The 21,541-nt window shown below is 39.5% G+C and overlaps 1 protein-coding gene across 1 annotated transcript; it reads right to left on the bottom strand.

The window, feature by feature from the left end:
* Positions 1-990: 990 nt before the first annotated feature.
* Positions 991-16,275, bottom strand: DDX24 (DEAD-box helicase 24). The gene is made up of 9 exons (XM_053946543.1): positions 16,172-16,275; positions 15,024-15,760; positions 11,678-12,055; positions 9,914-10,067; positions 9,042-9,557; positions 6,861-6,936; positions 6,090-6,278; positions 3,598-3,731; positions 991-2,144 (listed from the first exon to the last, which is right to left on the bottom strand). Exons 2-9 carry the CDS (start codon positions 15,751-15,753, stop codon positions 1,925-1,927), a joined length of 2,397 nt encoding a protein of 798 aa, XP_053802518.1. The 5' UTR covers positions 15,754-15,760; positions 16,172-16,275; the 3' UTR covers positions 991-1,924.
* Between the last annotated feature and the right edge of the window lie 5,266 nt (positions 16,276-21,541).

Genomic DNA, 21,541 nt, shown 5'->3' with positions numbered 1-21,541 from the left:
TATGATTCTATGAAGGAGGGCACAAGTGTCATGCTCCTGGGGAGACTTGGCAGGACAGTGGGCTGGCAGTGTGAGAGCTGTGTTGTTAAACACAGGGAAACAGAAGCAGCTGAAAAACTTCATAGCATGATCTCATGGAATTAGAAACTGCTGAAACTCATGCAGATTCAGACAGGGAGATGCTGAGCTCTGTTGTCAGGATCCAGCCTTGATTTTGTTAATGAAATGGAAACAGAAATGCATCATAAGATGCAGAAAAGGCCTATCTGGTGTTCAAACCCTTCAGGATGCAAAAGCAATACAAGTTTCCTTTCCATAATATAAGAGTCTGATTAAAATGGCACAGGAAAGAAATGAGGGCATGCTTACCTTTGTTCAGTTCCTTTTTCAGCCTTCCTTACAAGGAACTGTCATAAAATTGTTTTTATTTTTCAGATGTCACATTAACTCCAAAGATGCATCTCTTCACATGAGAGAGGAAACAGAACCTTCCCATCTCTTTTCCTCAAAACTTTCCCCTCTCTCCCAAGGGCATGAGACAAACAGTGCATTGCAAGGAAAGTCTCATACATCATTGACAAGCTCTGTATGCTTATGACTACATTGTCAGAGCTTTTCTTCAGTAATGCATGAAAACAAGAGAAAAGCCCTCCAGAGACAGACTATTTACACAGATGAAAGAATAAAGAGTTTGCTATTCTCACATAACTAGCAAGTGGTTAGAGGGGGCACTCAACCCCACAGACAGATTTCCCTGAGTAAACTGGTGCTTCTTGTCATGGCAGTGACACTGGTTCAATCCACACTGTTTGAGACACAGAAACTAAGCCTCATCCAGAGCCAGCAGGTGAAGGTTACCTGTCCTCCCACCAATACAGATTCCACTGTCTTATGTTTTGGATGCTTTTCTCATTTTCTTGCCTGCTAAGTGTAAACAGCATCAGCTATGAGGGATTTAGAAATTTCAAGTAACTGAAAACAGACACAGGCTTTGAAGTTTATGTCAGATATAATTTAACAAAAATTCAAAATATATTTTTCTGACATATTTTTAAAAATTTAAAAAAATATTTGCCCATATCAGGTTAGAATTATTAAAAGCACAATTATAATGGAGCAATCTTCAAAAGTGACATTTCAAAACATCACCTCTTCTATTACAGTGAAGATCATGGTTCTAACATGTTTTCAAATACAGGCTTAACTTCAAATATTAATCAAGAAAACACTGAGTAGCAACACTTACTCCTCAGAAATCTACACATCTCCCAAGGTCAGTCCTGGCCCATTGCTACCCTACTTTTTTTTTTTGCACATTCATGTATTAACACAGGACTAAGAGAATTAAACCTGGTGGAGAATAGAACTGAGAAATATTATCAAAGGAGAAAGACAACTGGGACATTTCCAAAACCAGAACTGTAGACTTACTGGCAACATTATCTGTATTTTCTGCCTTTCACACTCAGCTAGAGGCAGTAAAAGCCAAACCTCCCACTTCCACCAGCTCAGACTGTACTTGCACTGTATATAGCTGACCTTCCCCTGTCCTTCGAAGACATCAAAATTCAAATCAAGTTTTATCATTAGAGTATGCCCACAGTGGATTCCACCAGTAAACTCTTACCCATCTCACAAAGTGGAGTAATTATCAGAACTATGTGAAAACTAATTAACGTCTATTAATATAGAGATTTATGAAAAAAATAACATAAAAAAACATGATCCAAGACAAGATTCAACAGTAACTAATCAGATGTTAATTGAGCCCTTTAAATCAGCATTTTCTTTTGTGCCTACACAACTAATACACAGGCAACATCCTTACACAATCTTTTAGCTGGGTTCCTCCAGAAGCACTGACAGCCTTGATGAGGATAGTCCTTGCTTCTGTCACACTGAATGATCCTGCTGTTATCTAGTTTTATTTTATTGATTTCTTCTTCTTGGCTTGCTTTTTGGACATGGCACCTAAAGCTGAAATGCCTTCTGATGTCTGAGGCAAGAGTAGTTTTCCGGACTGTGTTGGGTACTTGGTTTTCATAAGGACTTTAAACAGTGGCTGGGACAACATATGTTTCAGTTGTTTCTTCATCCCCTTCAGCATCTTTTGCTTCTGGCTTTCTTCTTGCTCGCTAGTTTTTCTTCCTGGGGGCAGAAATCAAAGATACAGAATGTTACAACAAGAAATAAACTTGTATTGCAGGTGTTTGTAAGACCTGATAAGGGCAGATGCTGACCCCAGCTTTCTCTAAGAAGGTCACTCAACTCCCAGTCATCTGTGACATTTTCAGATCACCCAGGCTGTTCACAAGGTAATGAGATAAAGCAGAATCCCGACTACTGAGTAACCATAGTTAAGGCCTGAACTGAGGAGAAAAATTAAATCAAAGTTGCTGTAAGGTAAAATTGAAAGCACATGACTGAATCTTTTGTAACTGTGTAAGAGGCACTTCACTCATGGCAGGAATGACTGGGAGTTTAATTGGTCTTCAACAAGCCACACAAGAATTAGAGACTGAGTACCCTTTCAAGCATAAACCTGGCAAGTTTCTCGGTGGCAATTAGAAAGTGTTTCACTTGAGAGTCACAACTTACTTGGACTGGATGTGATATTTGGAAATTCATTCCAAAGCACAGCATTCTCAGATTATGTCAAAACAAGACAGCAGAGTGCTAATTATCAGTGCTATTATTCAGACAGAGATGGTTAGTGTTTGCTTGCAAAGTGGTTGAGAAGCAGCTAGCCTACGCATGAATAAAGAAAGGCATTAATCTAAATATGTTTCAAAATTAAGGCATTGGCATATTTAGCAGCTAACAGGTTAGAGCCAGACTAATCTGAAGTGACCTCTGCAGCAACTCTATTCAGCCTGCCTTCAAAAAACTGATAGGAAATCATACCTTCAGCTCCCAAAATATGAACACACAATGGGGCATTTTAGAGTGCATCTAAGCTTCGCAAAACTTCATGGCATTGAACTAATAGCCACTTGCAGTTGTACAGCCCTACACATTCTCTCAGCTACAGCCTACAAAACATTTAATTTTAAAAAATGTAAGAACTTATTTACTTGTAACAAACCACCAAAAACCTCATCAACTTCAATATATGTATCGGCCATTTAGCCCACACAGCTCAACCTACTTAAGGCTCACATAATATTTGGTGTTCCCTAGCACTTCCTGGTTGTTCCCACACAGAGCTGTCAGGCTCCTGTCCTCATGCCTGACTACAAGAGAGTGGGAGAGAGAAGCAGAAACAGCCTTCTCTATGACAAGAGGGGACAAGACTCAAATCAGGACATACTGGGCTGCTTAGATTACTCTGGAATGCTTGCCAGAAACTCAACAGTTCCAGTCCTACAACATGTAGACTTGTCTGCAACTTGCCAGAACTGTCACACCTCACTTCTCAGCTCCAGCTGCATGATCATCCTGAAAACACCACTAACAACCATGCCTCAACAACACTCCTTTCCTTCCTCTCCACCCCTGCTCTGCAGGTTTTGAAGCTTCTCTGCCATGGTGGGTCTTCTTCTGGACACCTGGGCTACGGGCCCTACTGAGCATACCCATGAAAAAAACATTTTCTACTTGCCCATCAACATGTCATCATCAAGATCCATCTCAAGAGCCTCTGCAGCTTGATGGAGCCAGGAGTTGTGTTGCTTTGCCCGACTGTTGAAAAATTCTGCCTTCTCAATCTGCCTTGCCAAATTCATCCGTTCCTGCAATGAAAAGTACATTTACACATTATGATCTGCTTTAAATGTGGGGTACTTTAGCAGAGTAAGTGTTTGAGAGCATGCACTACAATGCAACTGGTACAGAGACGCTTTTGTTCCCTATTCACGTCCCAGCTAATAAACACATCATCATTCACAAGCACTTTCCTTCCTTAGATCCATGACAGAATTTGACTTCTAAAACATCTCACTACTAAACATACCTGAATGTTAACTCAACATTTTATGAATGAATCATTATAACACTTGAGAGACATCAAGAACAAACCATGATTCAGATACCAATCATTTCCAAGTTACATACTTATATAGTTCAGATTGATCTCAAGAGTTATTAATCGCAGCAGTACGGAGCAGCCACTACTTTCATTCCACTCTGAAGAAAGTAAACTCCTGCAGGCCATATGGAAGGAACAGATCATATTTTCAGGAATGGATCTTGTTTAGGCACAGGACAGAATGTCCTGTCCTTCTTCCCAGCTACACACAGGTGGAACAAAGATGTCCAGCAAACTTGACCTGACCTGCAGGATTCCAGCTGGCCCAAACAAATAACTAATTCACTGTGGAAAGAAAATCTGCACTTACAGTAATTATGAACCAACCAGAAACAAGTTCTGCTCTTTGGAATGTGCCTGAAGTTGCATAAAACAAAACCATGCATGAATTGGAATAGTCAGATGCTGCACAGTAACAGCAGCAGCCAGGACTGCCAGTGTAATTACTACAGAGAGAGAGAGAGAAGTAACACTTGCAGTGGACTACTAAGTCAGTCATTTGTTAGATCATTACAAGAAATTTAAAGTAAATTTTTCCACCTCTGTAAAATTTAAGTCCTCTTTAAATCTGTCCTGGTTCAACAATTCTATTCCTCTCAAGTGAAACCCCTTCAGACTTTTCTGAACTTGAATGAAGGCATGCAAAAAGGAGGGAAGGAGTGTGCCAACGGGACAGACATAAAGAACCAGCAGCACTATTAGTTCCAACTACAATGACTTTGTGATTAAACCCAGGAAAAAGTGTAAATAAGATAGCACTGTTGCAAGGGTTTATGAGGCTGGAGTCCTGCAACTACAATTACAAAGATCCCTTCTGGGGAGAGGAGCACTATTACAGATAGGAGAGATCATTGTGAGATGGTGACAGGAAAAGGAAAGTGTAGAAATAATATTTATTTGCCCATTAATTTATAGAGCATGAAAAGAGCCAACAACTTCTCATCAAGAAACACAGAAGGAACCTCTGAAGCAGCAGTCTTCAAAATAACAGATTTCTCTCAGTAACTAGAAACATTTAGTGGGTGGAAATCAGATTCTCTTCATTACTACCAAGAGAAGAAGAAAATCCATCCATCAAAGCATTTATTTGATTTTCTCTCCTCTTTCAGAAAGCTGCATTTCCTGAAAGAAATACCCTATTTGCAGCAATATTTGCTGGGTTTTTAAACTTCTTGTCATTATTCCCAAGGTGAAGATACTGCTGTTGCCACTGGGGTAGACCCTGGGCTCAGTCCAATCCAAATAGGTAAGCCTGAATCAAAATACCATGAGGAAGACACCTGCTGCATTATCTGACTGCCTGCACTCTTCCCTGTTCTCAAATGGCTGTGTAATATTCAGAAATTTCTACCCCAGCTGGATTTCTTTAAAATCTAGTATTTAAATATGTCCCATTTGTGTATTACTGACTATCCAAACTGCTAAGAGAATGCTGACATGAAATAGTCTCCTATTAAAGAAGCAGAAAATCTGCAGTGACTAACTAGATGCTTTCTAAAACACACTGTTTTGTAAATTCTAACCATTGTCTGTCTTGTGAGTTAGTGAATGACTGAATCCTCTTTAAAATGGGCAATAACCTAGGAAAGAGAAACACGCTCAGTTTGACAGGGTTCAGTGGCAGCTGTGGCCTCACAGTACAAGAACTTTTAGAAAAGCAGACAACTCACAACTTCAGATGGGAAGAGGCAGGTGAAGACCACTGAATATCCCTGAACCTGCTACTGTTCTCTAGTCTGTTCCTAACATAAGAGGCTTTAAACAATGTACTTAGCAGAGCCATCCCAGCTCCACACCTCCAAAATATATCCACTTCCCTATACTGTTTCTGGAAAAACATAAGTCATGTTTATATTTGAACAACTTTCTTGGGCCAGTTATTGATGAGAAATCATAGATATTGATTAAAAAAATATGAAGTGCAATTAACTTAATTTTCTAATCCAGATCCTTAAGAGTAAATTTCATCTGAAACCTGGAAAGAACACAACAGGCAATATCATATCAGTAATTAAATAAACAAGCAACTACTCAGGCTGCAAAAAGACTGTTATTTCTTTACCTTAATAGAAGTCATGCACTTGGCATCAACTGGGAAAAATGGCAGCTCTTCACTCTTCTCCAATGTTTTATAGATTTTCCGAAAATTGATCAAGTCCTCGGGGCCAATCAGCAGCAGGCTGAGGCCTTCACTGGCAGCTCGGGCCGTTCGGCCGCTTCTGTGCACGTACAGCTCCGAGGTGCGAGGGACCTGCAAGAACCCAGAGAGCCATGCAGCTGGCCAGCACAGCTGCCAGCAGCCTGGCATGCCTTGGACAAGAGGCTGCCAAAGAATTTTGGGTTTTACACACGCAGTACATTGCACGTAACAAAGATGAAAATAATGTAAAAGACGACGTCAGGACACACTTTGTGTTCTCCGATCCAGAACTTTTCCTTGCATAATCTTTTGTGATCTCTCCTAACTTCTGACCTTCTACCATTTCACTTGCAAAGCAGGAAAATATTTTATGTGTCCTCAGAGAAGAGTTATAAGGCTGAGTAATTTGACACCTTTGGATATAAAAGGTAAGCAAAAAGCAAGGAGGATCCTATCTATTATGTAATTTCTGACATGTAATCACACATTCATAAAGTGCTACCTATTGCAGTCAGTTACTGCAGAAAGAAGATCTTTACAAAGCACTAAGGACAGTTCAATGATTTAATCTCTATACTTGGGACTATACTATATATGGGACCAAGAATTACAGCTTTACAATGCTCAGGATTTGGGTCAGCAAGAACTCATCAAACCAAAACAGTAAAAGGAAAAACATTAAAAATGCTTAACCTGGTAGTGGATGACATGCTGGACATTAGGAATATCAAGACCACGAGCTGCAACATCTGTTGTCAAGAGGACACAGCTGAGAAAAGAGACAAAATTTAATGAACATAAAATTGAAGAGCAAATAATTTGCCAAGGAACATAAAATACAGCAGCCTAGAATTCTACCACAGCAGGTTAAGAAACACGTTTATACTGTATTATCTGTAGGACATATGCATTCTGTTTGCCCTTACAGAAACAATACCCAATGCACCTCAAGGGTGGTCTTGAAACAATAATTCTTAGTATAAAATTTAAAATGCAAGTGTTGCCTTCAGCAAGTCTATTCTCCTTTCAATATATAAATGCACTACCTCACTGGATCTGGTTTTCCTATATTTTTCTCCTCTCTCAGTTCACAAAAACGCTAGAAAAAATTGCTATTCAATCAGGAAGGGGGAGCACATGCCCCTGCATTACACTTTTCAGTGCATTGTCCAGGTTTTAAAGAATTTCTTTAGCTTGCTTTGACGCCACCATTAACAACACAGTTGATCCTCTGGCAGTACAGACATGTTATTAAAAGTTTCACCAGTTGAGAAAAATCACATTACTAACATTATCTATTTAAGTAACAGTTTTTGGGGGTGAAGTATCTTCTACCAACTTGCACTCAAATACACTCTCAGTATATTAAAACCTAGAAATAAAGAGGGGAGTTCTCTTCTAACAATTACTATTTCTCCCTATCCCTAGACAAGACGAACAAAAATGTTGTTCTTTTATACAAGCAGTCTCTACAGAGACAAAAGTCTCCACAGGATATGGAACAGTTTGTTTTAAAAAAGTCTCCCAGCAACTGAAATAAGTAAATTTTACTTAACGGAAATTCGTTAAGATTTTATGGCATCTGACTGCATTTTCTATTGCTAAAAGGTTCAAAGCAGAAATAACAACAGAAAAATCTACAGCTTGCAATCTGTAGAAGGCAATGAGAGATGGTCTCATAGATTTCTTTCCTGCCTTGAAAATCTGCAGTCTCTGAAAACACTTCACCTGACCTATGCAAATGCTATCAATACATTTGCCAAGGGATGCTGCAGCTCCATCACAGCAATTCAACCTCTGTTCTCCATGCCTGGATCTATTAACAAGGTACAAACTCCCAGACAGCATGCAGCAGTTCACAGCAGGACTAAACTGTGAGGCTTCTGGACTATGTAAGTAATGACACTAAAAATCTCCTCCCAAAGGCCATGCCAAAGACAACCCAAAACAATGTTTCCTACAATGGCAGGACAGGTCTGTTTGGGTAAGCCCTGGCTGCCCACTACTGCTGCTGAAATGCACAACTGCGCTTTCTTCTGCACTGCTCAAAGATACTTTGACTCTCAGGATACTTATTTATATAATTAAACCTGCAAATGAGTAGTAAGTGGTTAGTTTTCTGATGGTTTAGGGAGATTCAATACCTTACAGAGGATCAAATGAGCTGCAGAGCAAAGACTTGGGCAGAGCTGTGCCAGACAGCTCTAAAAAAATGTCTGAAAACAAGGCGAGTGACAGCTCCTTCAGCAGCAACAAGCTCCTGGACCACAGGGTATTTCAGGCTTTCAGGACCTCAGGAGGTCTCTAGTAACATCTTCTCTTCAAAGCAGGATGAGCTGCAAGACTGGACCAGGCTGCTCAAGGCTTCTATCCAACTGAGCCTCAAAAAACTCCAAGACAAGCAGCCTGTTCCTATGCTCAACTGTCCTGAGAAAAAACTCTTTCTCATATCCAGCCTGAATCTCTTATTTCAACTTGCATCCATTACCCCTCATCCTCCCATCAAGCACCACTCTGAAAAGCCTGGCTCCTTGTTTTGGATAACCTTCTTTTATGGTGTCAGAGGGCTGCCATTAGCTCTCTACAAAATACGTTTCCCAGGTAATACAAACACCCAGTCCCTTCAGCCTCCTCTCTTGCAAAGCCAGTGCTTCTTGAGTATCTTGGTGGTCTTCCACTGAATTTGCTCCAGTTCATCACCTTAACTGTGAAATCTCATCCTTAATCATTAATATCTTTGGCTCATGAACAGGGGACTCACATCCTCAGTGAACTTCCCCAACCTGCTCCTACTCTAACAGAGTTGTTTCCCCTCACCACCACCCTGTATACAATTTCCTCTTTTCTATACTAGGAAGTTAAAAATCAACTCACCTCTCTCGATCAGCAAACCTTTCCAGGTTTTTCAGCCTTTGCTTTTGGTGCATGTTGGCATGCAAAGGAAGGGGATCACAATTTAAGATTGTGAGGAGAGAACTGAGGCGTTTTACACAGTCTATGCTGTTTGCAAAGACCATGGTTCTTCCTGGATACTGAAGAAGAAAGTAATAGAGATAATAGTCCTTCTCATTTGTGTTACAGTGGATTCTGGTTTCTGTCAGTGTCTCAACAGTGGCCTCTTTCCTTGTTAAGTCTATTACTTTGGGTTTGCCCTTTATTCCTACTTTTTCCATTAACAATTCTAGTTTGGTCTTCTTGTCCATCTTTTTAGCATTCTTTTTTTGTAAAACTCTTGTGGGAGTCTGATGGACTAAAGTCAAAGTGGCAGAAAAAACAAAAGTCTGTCGTCGAGGGTTATACTGAGAATCATTTAAGACTTCCAGCAACTGAGACAGCTCTAAGAAGTGACCTTTCTCAACCATTCGGTCTGCTTCATCAATCACAAGGCACCTGTCAAGTAGAAAACACACAGTAAAAATACACTTGTGCAGCTAAATACAAACCTGATACATTTAAGAACAACTTTTCCTGCTAAACACATAAAGGATGTTATGCATATAAAACCAAAAGTAACACCAGGCATGCTGGGGCAGCTACAGTAGCCTTTCCTTTTGAAAAATCAGGTTTTGACTACTGTTTTTAACTGACATTTCCCTCTATCAAAATAACCAATGTGCATTTCAATAAAATACTGACACAAAAATAGGTCTTGTGCAGTCTAAATTATTTAATCTGTTTGTAAACCTAATCAGTATGCAGGGCTGCCCAGTTCAGTATCCAGCAGTTATCTGAAGAGGCACCTTTACCTGAGCTCACGAAGATTTGAAAGATGTGGGTGTCTGTCTTTAACTAACTCCCACAGACGGCCTGGGGTTGCAATTACAATTTCTGGCTTTCGATTCAGTACACGTTCTTGCTTCTGTGCAGCCATGCCTCCTACTAGGATTGCAGTCTTAATACCTAGAACATATAAATAACAGATTTTATTTCACTAATTTACCAGTGCATGTTTTTATATATATATCTCTACTTCATGTGCTTTAAACAGTCTACATTGCAACTTTCAACAAGCATTTTGGCCAGGAAACTTCAGGAGTTTTAGGCAACATTGAGCATACAGAAATGCATTCAATTTCACAGAAAATTCCTTATTATAGTTAGATGCCAAGAATTAGTGCACAGGTCTTTCAACAGCATGAAGAATCACATCCGTAGATGTTAGTTTTGTTTACAAATATTTCAGAGTCTTGTGCTTTGTCAATTATATTTGCATGAACAAACATATTCCTGTTAAGAATAACCAGAATATCATTTCAAGAATAAGACTGAGAAATGCTTGTCTTGCCAAGCAGCTGCTTATTTGCTATGGAATAATCCTTCCACATATGCTCCCACCTGATTACTTGCACAGTAGCACAGACCTCGTTAGCTTTAAGTAGTTTGCAGAGGTACTAAAAGGAATTTATCTTTGGAAGCAGACTCCACACATGGCTTATTTCACCCTATTTCTTCAAAGGATACACTGGCCCATGATGAACTCAATGCTACTGTGCAAGACCCTTCCAATATCCAAGCTTCCACTGATCTCTCTTCTGGACTACTTCTGAAACACTACAGCAGTTTTTTTTTTTTCCCAAAGTGAGTTTGAGGCAATAAAAAATCCACATCAAAATATTGTCTCTCCTGCTGCAGCAACTAAATTATCACTTGGGCAGCAGATTTTTATACATAAATAGCACTGCTCCTATCAGAACTGTATGACATAAATTGATTATTTCAGCCTAGCAGTTAAAATAAGCCTTGTAATCAGATGCAGACTGATGAGCACGGCAGGACATACAGACACCAAAGGAAGATGGGCTTAAAAGTAGCGTTTTGCACTACATATCCTCTTTAATATATAAACAATTACTGGTATGGGAGAAGTGGAGAGAATTGGGAAAAACTCTCAGTCTTCAACAGTTTCATGTCCTCACTCGTTCACTTAATGTACTGACTTCTGGTTTGGAAAGGAAAGGAAGAGGAGGGAATTGCTTTTGTCAGGCATGTTACGCAGTAACACTTCTGTGGCTTGACTCCTGCTGGAGGTAAGTCAGACCTAAATATTTATGGCCATAACTTTCTTTTTTATTAGAAAGAACAAAGTTATACATATACAATATATACAAAGATTGATATACTTGTTAAAAATGAAATTATTATATATATAATCAAAATATTATATATCATGAAATTATTAATTATATATAGCCTACATTATCCAAAACTAGAACAAGGTTAGCTGTTGCCAGGTATCTAGTACTGATTCTGTGGTGAGAGCAGGAATCAATACCTATTTGAAGGAAGACTAATTTAAAACAAAACAGCTCACATTAACTGCTTATTTCCATGTACATCTCACTGAAGAATCGCCATGCATTTCTCACACATCAGTGGCTAAAAACTCTAACCCCTCAAAAGCTATACTAGTTTTATGATTTTATGGAAGTGTGGCACACATTCTGGCTCAATACCAAGATCCAAAACCAGTCTAATCTGGCTATGGAACATGGCCTGTGGGATTTACATACCTGTAAACTTTGCAACTGCATCAATGTGGTGCTTTACTTGTACAGCTAATTCTCTTGTAGGAGTAAGGACTAGTCCTAAAAGAGGTCTCTTTTTATCGGAGTTAACAGTATGTGTCTCGTCATCGGAGTCAAATTTAACATTTTCCAGCACCTTCACACAGCCTGTTGTGAAAGATGCATCATCTTCATCTCCACTATCTTCAGCCTGCTGATGGGTTAGTTTTTCTGCTTCATCCTCATTTTCCCATCTTGGTTCATCATGATGCTGATGGGACTCTTTAGAAACACTGCCATTTCTGATTGTTGAATTATTTGATTTTTGCCACTGCAGCACAGAGTGAATCATCGGAATTGCAAATGCAAGCGTTTTGCCACTTCCTAAAGAAAAAAAAAACAAACAAGAATAATAACACAGACTGACAAGTCATTTATTTGAAAATATGAAAGTGAGCAGTGTGTGAGCCAATCACACACTGTTCTTAAAACACACCATTGTAACAGTTGCAAACTCATGATCTTTTTAAGACCAGAAACTTGCAGCAGTAGCATCTTTTCTCCTCTTCCCTTTATACATCTCCATTCCCCTGTTTCTGGGGAACAGGTATTTTTCCAATCTCTAGCAGGTCAGGCATATTTATTTGTTCTAAAAGTGTTTTTAAAAAGCTGCAGTTGCAGTCAAGATATTTTTAAAGACTTGTATGCCCATAAGGAGAATACCATGCCCTAATTGAAAGTTCTAATCAACATTCTCCAAATAAGGGAATAGCAAATGAGGCCAAGGACAAACTGCACAAGGAATGCACTTGAAGGATTAGCTTCCATCTTCAATTTATAGTCCTGTGTTTACAACTTTCCAAGATACTGTATTTTGAAATACTCAGCTGTCTAATTTCCTGATCTAGCACTGGGTCATATTTTTATAATCAGAACACATACATCTAATTTAAAAGAGAGAATCCACTTCAGAGAGACAAGGCTTTTCAAAAGCAAGTTTAATTGCAAGGGTTCACTGTACTAACTGCAAGTTACATCCCTGCCACATATTCCCTTCTGAGCTGTCAGTAATAAAGACATTAGGAAAAGCATGGTAGCACATCCACCCCAGTTAAGCTTTTCAGATGTAGCAGTTCACTAATCATAAAAGCAGCATCCAGAGTACAAGACACTATTACACCATGCCTGTAATAGGCCACTGCTGGAAAGCAGTCCTGTGCAAATCTCATCTCAGTTCCTTCCGTATCAAAAAGCTGTGAAGGTTTGCCTAGCAACACAGAATTTTGCCTGTTTAAGGGAAGAACCTTAATATGAGTTAATACAGATAAGCCTAGTGTCAACATCCTGGCCAGTGTTGCTGCAAAGTCTTGTATCCACTTATCCACCTTTCTGCATGGCTGGGAGGTATTTAATTACTTCTGCCGGCACTTGAAGTGGAAAATATTTATAACCTGCATTTAGAATACATACAATAAAGTTCTGGTAATACAGAATATCTGTTTTTAGAGGTGAAGACCACCGCTGATTTTGAATTAAACATAATGCAGTTTGCTGGTGCAAATGTCAGTACTGCACCCAGACATATTATGGCTGTGATAATCAGGACTATTCTACAGGCACTAGATTCACTCACAAATTAAACAAATTATCACCTCACAGGACATGTTATCTTTATAAAACACAAACTACATAGCACAGACAGGCGTGCAAAACCAGGAAGAAGGAATATCTTGGTACTACAGTTCAAGCCAATTTGTGCTCTTTTAAACAGTTTCATATTGTATAATTTCACATAGATTTGGCTCCTTAACCAGAAACGTCACTAGTTCTACACAGTAATGAACAGCAAGGGTTAGACCCACTGCAAAAACAAGCCTTGACATTCCCTTTGTCTGATCTGCACATGGATCTACTGCCATGTCGAAATCTTCCCAGACTTCCCAATCTTGCTACCAAAAAAGATTAATAGTTCTATAACTTCACATATTCCTCCCTCAGGCCCAATGCTAAGAGGTGCTGCAGGATGCAGAAATAAGAACTAGAAAGTTTCAATCTCTCCCAGCTGCAGCACCTCTTAACAGGCAATTGTCCACATCTCCCAAGTTTCAAGTTTTCTCCCAAGGAACATGATGATCCAATGGAGAGAATCTGGATTTCACTAATGAAAGAATAAATGAGCAAAACACATTCCTACTACCTCAGGGTTATATAAAATTATAAAGCAACAATACAGCCTGCCAACAACCATGCTTTCTGTTCTGCAGCTAGAGAGGAATCTGCTTACCAGCACTGCCAAAATGGCACTTTCTTGCAGTACAAAAACACCATTTAAATTTTCAGTTCCATTTTTAAAAACACTCCCTGTGGGGGCTTTCTAATCTTACTAAAGCTAATAGCATCAACACAGCTTCTAATTAAAATAAAAATGCAAATGACTGCATATCTTATTAGTTACTATACCTTCTTGCTGGAGAGAAGTAAATGACTTTACAGAGAAGCACTGAGATAAAGCAACTGGAACAGATGAAAACAGTGTAAAGGAAGCTTTTAAACTAAGGCAGCTTCCAATTGTGCTTCCTATCTCTAGGTGTTTTAAGGAAAAAAATGTTGCTAAAGGCAAAACTTCAAAGCTATGAATCACAAACAAAGTTTGAGGGAACATAATGTTCAGAAACTTCATAGCATTAAGTAAACAAGTAGCTATAACACATTTCATGAAGGCTAGCAAAGCTCAAAGCATGAGCTGAGCACAAGATGGATGTGACTCTACCTCTCAAATCATTAATGTAATAACTCACTTTAAACACAAGCAGGGAGAAGGGCTGGTGACAACATACAGGCAAAGCCTGGGGACAGAGCACAGGGTGGGCCCATTTTGCTCTGAGGAGGACCTGGGTCATATTCACATTTAACACTGTGCCCAGTCTTTATTACTGCTCCACACCAGCACGAATTATCTCCACAGGAACCTGGGAGCACGTGTTTGGCTGCTGCAGAAATGACCCTGTTTGCTTCAATAATTCTGCCTTTGCAGAGTATCACCTTACCATTCCCAAAACAGGAAACAGTCTGAGAAAGAGGAAAAGAGACTTCTGCCAAAAGCATAGAAACTCATTGAGACTTCAGAGCTTTGCACGCTTTGTAAAGATGAGAGTTCCCATGTTTATAAACATGTAAGTTTCAAAATTTTAAAACTCTACTAATACACTGGATATGCAAAAGACAAAAGCTCTTCTCTTGTAATACAGAAAAACTGCTTCTTCTGCATATAAAAACTTGCAACCCTAGGCTATATTTTAAGGAGAGAAACCGGATGCTCCCAGCATACACCATCAGTTGAACAGACTTGTACCTGTTTCTGCAGCACCAAGAACGTCCATATTATCCCGAATGGCAGAAGGTAAGGCTAAGGCTTGAATGGGAGTTGGAGCACTAAACCCCAGGTAGCTCAAAGCCTGCAACACTGGCTCAGGTACAAACAGGTCTTTCCATGCAGACACATCAGCTTTTTGGTCAGTTGAGGCAGATAAAACTTCTGTTGTCCAGTTTTTGACTTTTTTAGAAGTAGCTACTGATGGAAGGGCTTCCTGTGCTTGAAAAGCCTTGTTTTTAGGTACCTTCTTTTTCTTCTTCTTTGGAGTGTCTCTTCTGCTTGACATGCTCTCAGTCACAGGTCCATGGTCTTCACAATTAGCTTCTTCAATTATTTCATTACACTTTGCCTCTTTATCAACCAGCACATCCATTTCTGCTGCATTAGGAGTATTGCCTTTATCTGTTTGGCTTCTCAAATCTTTGTTTTTCTTTTTCTTTTTTGGAGGCACGACAGGTTCTTCCACCTCCTCATTGCCTTCTTCAGAAGCACTCTCAGCCTTTCTCTTCTTCTCTTTTACTTTCCCCACTTTGGAAGAACTTACTAGCTTGTACTCTGTGAGTTCCTCCAAGCACACTATATCTTGAAACTCCTCCTCAGCAAATAGATTGGGGTCGATCGGCACGGTTTTCCATTCTCCTACTACTTCAATGCCTTTTCGCTTCGATTTAAAGGAAGATCTAAATCTTCCTCCTTTTCTGGCCTTCATTTTTTACCTAAAAAAGAAACCGAGGGAGAAAAAAAAAAGGTCTTCAAATACAGGGAATGGAGACCACCTTGATATTCAAGCAAACGGGAACCCATGGAATAATTATTTTACTTCTTCTTAAAATATATAAATAGCATAACTTAAATAAAACTTCGAGCTAATATATATATATATATAGCTAAAATATAACTTGAATATAGCTAAATACAACAGGCAGGCCAGGCCTGCTGCATCCCTCCTGGAACACCTCCGGAGATAAAAGCAGACCGGCTGGATAAATCCCCGCAGCAGGCCGCGCAGCGCTCCCACCCCTGCCCACCCCGGGAACCACCGCAGCCGCGGCGGGCCCAGCACGGCCTCCGCCGCCACACGCGGGAGCTCCGGGCACTTGCTCCCCCCCGCCCCGCCCAGCGCTTACCGCACTCAGGAGCCCCGGGACGGAGGAGGACGGAGGGGAACAGAGCGGGACCGAGCGGGACCGCGGGCCCTGCCCAGGCCCGGCTGCCGCTACCGCCGCCACCCCCCGCGTGCGCGCCTGGGCGCCGCCATTGCCGCGTGACGTCACTGCGCGGCGCCGGCCGGGAGCGATCCCGGGGGAAAGCGGCAGAGGCCGCGGGAATGGCGGCCCGAGTCGGCGCCTACGGCTTCGTGTCACCGGCACTGCTCGTGCAGAAACAAAGATTTGTTATTCGCCCTTGCTTGGGTGTTCGTGTGCTCCTGTTTTTAATGCCTTTTGCGGGTAGAGTTACGTGTTGCAAATAGCTGCAGGAAAGGAGCGAACACCACCGAGGTCACAGCAAGGTTCTTTACACCTGTTGTGTGATCCACGCTCTTCGCAGCCATATCGTACCGTAGAAAGATGACGAAATAAATTATAATGGAAGTTTTGTTTCTTCTAAAAGGCTGGCTGATGTTCAGAATAGCGTCTTGCTATGAGACGGGGAGAGTGAGTTAAAAACCAGGAGCTTTGTAGGTGATAGAGACTGCGACAGTAGGTTCAAATACAATTACAGCAACACTTACAATTATTTCTTCTACTTGGTATTTGCTGATCTTTCCTGGTTCTGTGAGAAGATGGGAAAACAGACGGTTGTTTTTCTACCTTTCTTTTTTTTTTTTTTTTTCTTTGAATGTTTTAAGGCCAGTCAGGAGGGAGCAGAGTCACTTCTGCCACCACAGCGAGCGTTGCTGCCCTGTGAGCTGAGGCAGTGACTTTGGCACGTGGCAAAAACCCCCACCTCAGCTTTGGGGCACTTACAGAATTCAGTTTTCAGACTCCCCCTTCTTGGTGTGCATGGTTTACATGTTTTACATGGGACCTTTTACAGTATGGCCATCAAACCTAATTTCTGTAGTACTGAGCTGGAGGCAGTGATGGCCAAGGGGATTGTCTCACCCACAGGAACTGGGACTGCATCCTAATGCCAGCCTTAAGAAAGGGTCTCAGCACTCTTCATGCATTCCTTCATTAAAAGTACCTTTCCCCACAGGTTGTTTAGATTCAAAACAAGTGACAAAAAAGCTTGTTTACAATATTTTTCTTTTTCTCTCTTCTTCTTTACTGCATATAAGCAAAAGTAAATTTGGAGAAGCAAAAGAAATACATTACTCTGAAATTCTGGTGTGGTTGACTTAACACTGACGCTGAATAAAAATAATGAAAAAAACTTGGACTGAAAAGTTCTTAGCTCTTACTCCTAGGTATAATTATATGTCCTTTTGTAGTTGTAGAATTTCCAGCTTTGTCCTGAAAGAAGGATTTAATGTGGAATTGATTTGCCAAATTATGTTGAATTATGCTTTCTAATGTAATTGTGGACATGTTTTTACAGGAGATAGGAGTATTCTGATTTTTTCTGTAAGAATTCATGTGAGGGGTGCAGCTGATTTTCTTCTTGATCAGTATTGAGCTCTATATTCTAGACTGAGGGACTGAATTACAGGCGCTAAATCTCAATTTGAAAGAAGGGACGTGCCTGTTTGTAATAAGCAATGAGTTTCAGAACAGCCTACACAGACCTTGTGACTTTCTCACTGCCGGGGTGTGAACTGGTTGTGCAAGAGCCATTTGCTTGAGTTGCCTTGAAATGGGATAACCAAGGGAACTAAACATTTGCTCAGTATTACAATAACAGTAATCTTTCTAAGCCTTTGTAACATTAATCTTTCTGAGCCTTTGTGACCTGAAAGAGGCCCAGCTTTGGTATGTTGTGACAAGGCTTTGTCAATGAGAAGTTCACCTTCGTGTCCTAACAGAGAGTCAGCTGTTAAACTCCTGGTAAATACAATTCCATTATCGACAGTACAGAGTGAACTCTTAGTAAAACTATAAATTAGACAAATGAAACAGGTCTGCTTTAACCCCCTAGGGCTTCTTTAGATCAACAGTTATTTAAATACCAGGAAATTGTAAATTGAAGATAATGACCTGTAGTAAAAAGTTAAGGAATTATGTCATTTGCTTGCATAACTCATGTCAGTACATGCATATTTTGTTACTTTATCAATAGTTTCCAAGGTATTTAAGCCAATATATCTGAGAGCCCAAGAGAACTTGAAGGGTTTGATGTCCTCATTACAGAATTTTACCTGGTAACAGATCCTGTTCTTCCCAGCTGTACATTTACATTCCTGCAGATCAGTAGCCCAGGTATTGTGGTTTGGTTCCTACTGTGCAGTATTACATAATAGATATTATATGTTTTTTTCAATTAATATTTTGATTTTTTATAAAATAATGAAGACTTCTCCTAAGAAAGCTTAAGCCAGAGAATGTTTTGACCAGTACCTTCAATTTTGGGATTCATGTAGCTGAATTCAGCATCAGGAACAGTTAAATGTGCATGTCAGCAACTGATGTAGGCTTTCACTTAGTAATCAAATTCTTTGGTTTCTCTTTTTTTTTTTTTTTTTTTTTTTTCCTCTTGCAGGAATGTCAGTATGTGCTTAATTACTGATTTGGATAGCTATTTCTGCTAACAAAAGAATGTCACCATACTGTGTTTTATATTAATACTCACAGTGCACTGTGCACCTGAAGAACATGCAGCTGCTGGCCAGTGGGGGACCTGATGCCTCCTGTGCTTTGCAGACTGTAAAATTTGCTCTTTTTTCTTTTCTGTTATGCAGCCAGGTGAGGCTTGTTGTCCTGGTCCTGAAGTAGCAAGGTAAAGCCTTGGTTCTTGGGCTTAAGGCCTTTGCTGTCATTTTCAGAAGTTCTGGAATACTATTCTAGGACTGACAAGATCTTACGACATAGCACCATTTGTTAAACCTCATTTGAAAATATATACCCCTTTGCCTATGCTGCCCTTTTTTACTTTCTCTCTGTTTGTTCTTCCAGCTTCACAAATACATTTCTTACTCACCTGTGTGAAGCCTTTTGTCAGACAGCATTCCCTCCTCCTTCAGGGAATGTGTTCATAAAGCCAGGAGAACAAGATAATCTGTAAGCATGAGATTTAAGAGTACTGCCATGTTTAGTTCTAGTAGCAAAGACTTTTTCAAGTACAGATTTATCAAGGTGAAGATTTTTCTGTGTGATTGAAGAATAGCAAAGACAAGTCCATTTAATATGAGAGAAACATTTGGAATGGTTGCAATGCCGTCAGATGCACTAGATACTTCAGAATGTATCTTCAAGGGAATAATGCTAAAGGAAGTTATGAAGATAACAGGAAATTAAATAAAAGTCAATATTGGTTAACTGTTGCCCTGTTCTTTTAAAAGTTTTCTATGCTTTCATATGTTTAATATTTCTACTAGAGCTCTCACACACTGTTCATGTAAATAATAATTGTTTTACATTCTTCTTTGTGAGAAGAGAGAATTAATAGACTTAGTTTGACCAGTGTGGTTAGAGAAGTAAAAATTTCTTCCTCCAATCCACTATCACTTTTTAAATCCTGTATATTACAAAGTCAAAAATAAAACTTCCTCTTTTCCTTCTTTTACATCTTAAGTGAGTGTGTGAGTTATTTCATCTCGTAGTATGACAGTTAACCAAGGGGAAATGGGAAATCAAGCTATGTAACTGGTTTTCTGGGCAGAAAAAATAAAGTGCATGTAATCTGTCTGGACAACCTCAAAATATTTTTCATAGGGGAAAAAGGAATAGCACAGAACTTCAAGGGGAAAGAAGCTGGCTAAAGAGGAAGGGAAATGCATGTTTCTTTTGGAGGAGCACATTGGTGTGTATATTGATAGATTAACCTATCCGCTATATGGAGTTTGCTTGAGTTTCTTAAAGTCTTGTGGACTAATCTTATTTAATGAATAACTGTGATACAATATTAAATTTGCTGATGACACAGTCATTAATACAAAGGAGGATTATGATATCAAGGCTGATTGAAAGGACTTTGAAAACCAGTATAATTGGATGAATTGTATTATCCAAAGTACAGCACTATTTAGCTAAAGCTAGTACTGAGAATGTATACCATTAAGATGGGACTTAATTAATTTTAGGTCACTGTGGATGACAGTAGTAATTGACCATAAGATTAACTGTGAGCTGCCAATGTAGTATATTTGGTAAACTAACTCCTGTGCAGATATTCATTCTTTGCAAGAGGCATTATTTCCTAGATAAAAATTTATTTTCAATATTATATTCTGATCACCTTAATTCAAGAGAGGTGAAGTCAAAGTGCAGCAGATGCCAAGGGAACTGCTAGGGTGGTCAGGAGAATGAAGAACCTGTTTTAGGAGTGAAAACTAAATTCTGAGCTTAGCTTGTTTAATCCAGGATTAGAGCAGATATGACTGCAGTCTTTAAATACCAGGAAAGGAAGGATAAAGTAAAGGACACTAGCACAAGAAGAAACTTGGTAAACTCACCAACAGTAATTTTATTTAGGAAATCTTAAGTTTCTATGGCAACTAATGAGTAAAGAATACTTGAAGACAAAAAGTTGTTAGTTTTAATATAATATTTGACATGAGTATGACAGTGTTCATGGTTGTCATAGCAAGGAACTGGACTCATCAGCTTCCTCTTATGGAGGAAGAGCCAGTTTTTACAATAGAAAATCATTCTTTTAAACTTTGTAAAGTAGTTGGGTATTAGGTCCTACTGCCAGGTAAAAAAATCATACAAATAGCTGGAAGATTTGAAGAAAAACAACACTTTCTGTTTTCTCTGTTGTTATTCTATGTTTTTGCATGTGCTTTTAACTACTTTTGGACAGAGGGCAGCAGATTAGACGCTGCAGGAGCACATTACTAGTTCTCAGAGAAAGGGTGAGCACGATGACTGTGATCTTACAGATTTTATACGTTATATAAAAATAAATTTAAGGATATTTTCTGTGTTCTCATAAAATAATCTATTTGATTTTTTAGATCTTATTGGAGGGAACTAAGTTACAGGAAAGAAAATGAGAGACTAGGCTACAGATGAAAGCACATGGAACACAATCCAGTGCCTTTCCCTTTATAACCCATTTGTTTATATAGCTGTTACAATGAGATGACTGAAATGGCAAAAGAACAATCAAAATTTTTCTGCAAATGACAATAGTGAAATGAAGCAACTGTTTCTTAGCAACAAACTGGAAAATATGCTAAGTAATATCTTTTTCCTACTGAGGTTTGTGTGTGCTACATTCCAAACATGGTTCTGAAGTAGATTCATATTTTTGAGCATGTTTCTTTTTATATTATTCTTGTTACAGGTTTGCCTTGACACGGAGATTTCCTGAAGAACCCCTGTTCATGGCTACATTTTTACTTGGAGTACAAATGGAATGAAAACAACTTTGTTTTGTGAGGCTAAGGGATTAGA

The sequence above is a fragment of the Vidua chalybeata genome, chromosome 6 (genome assembly GCF_026979565.1).
Source record: "Vidua chalybeata isolate OUT-0048 chromosome 6, bVidCha1 merged haplotype, whole genome shotgun sequence".
In the NCBI taxonomy this organism is placed as follows: Eukaryota; Metazoa; Chordata; class Aves; order Passeriformes; family Viduidae; genus Vidua; species Vidua chalybeata.
This window is presented reverse-complemented; position numbering and strand designations above follow the sequence as displayed.

Bases quoted from the DNA above. Each gene is read 5' to 3' on its own strand.
- DDX24 (XM_053946543.1), bottom strand. From the start codon at position 15,753: ATGAAGGCCAGAAAAGGAGGAAGATTTAGATCTTCCTTTAAATCGAAG. The intron at 6,279-6,860 runs GTTAAGCATTTT...GGGTTCTTGCAG, and splicing joins AGCATGTCATCCACTACCAG to GTCCCTCGCACCTCGGAGCT. The intron at 2,145-3,597 runs GTAGAAAATGTT...GCCCCCAGGAAG, and splicing joins GATGACATGTTGATGGGCAA to AAAAACTAGCGAGCAAGAAG.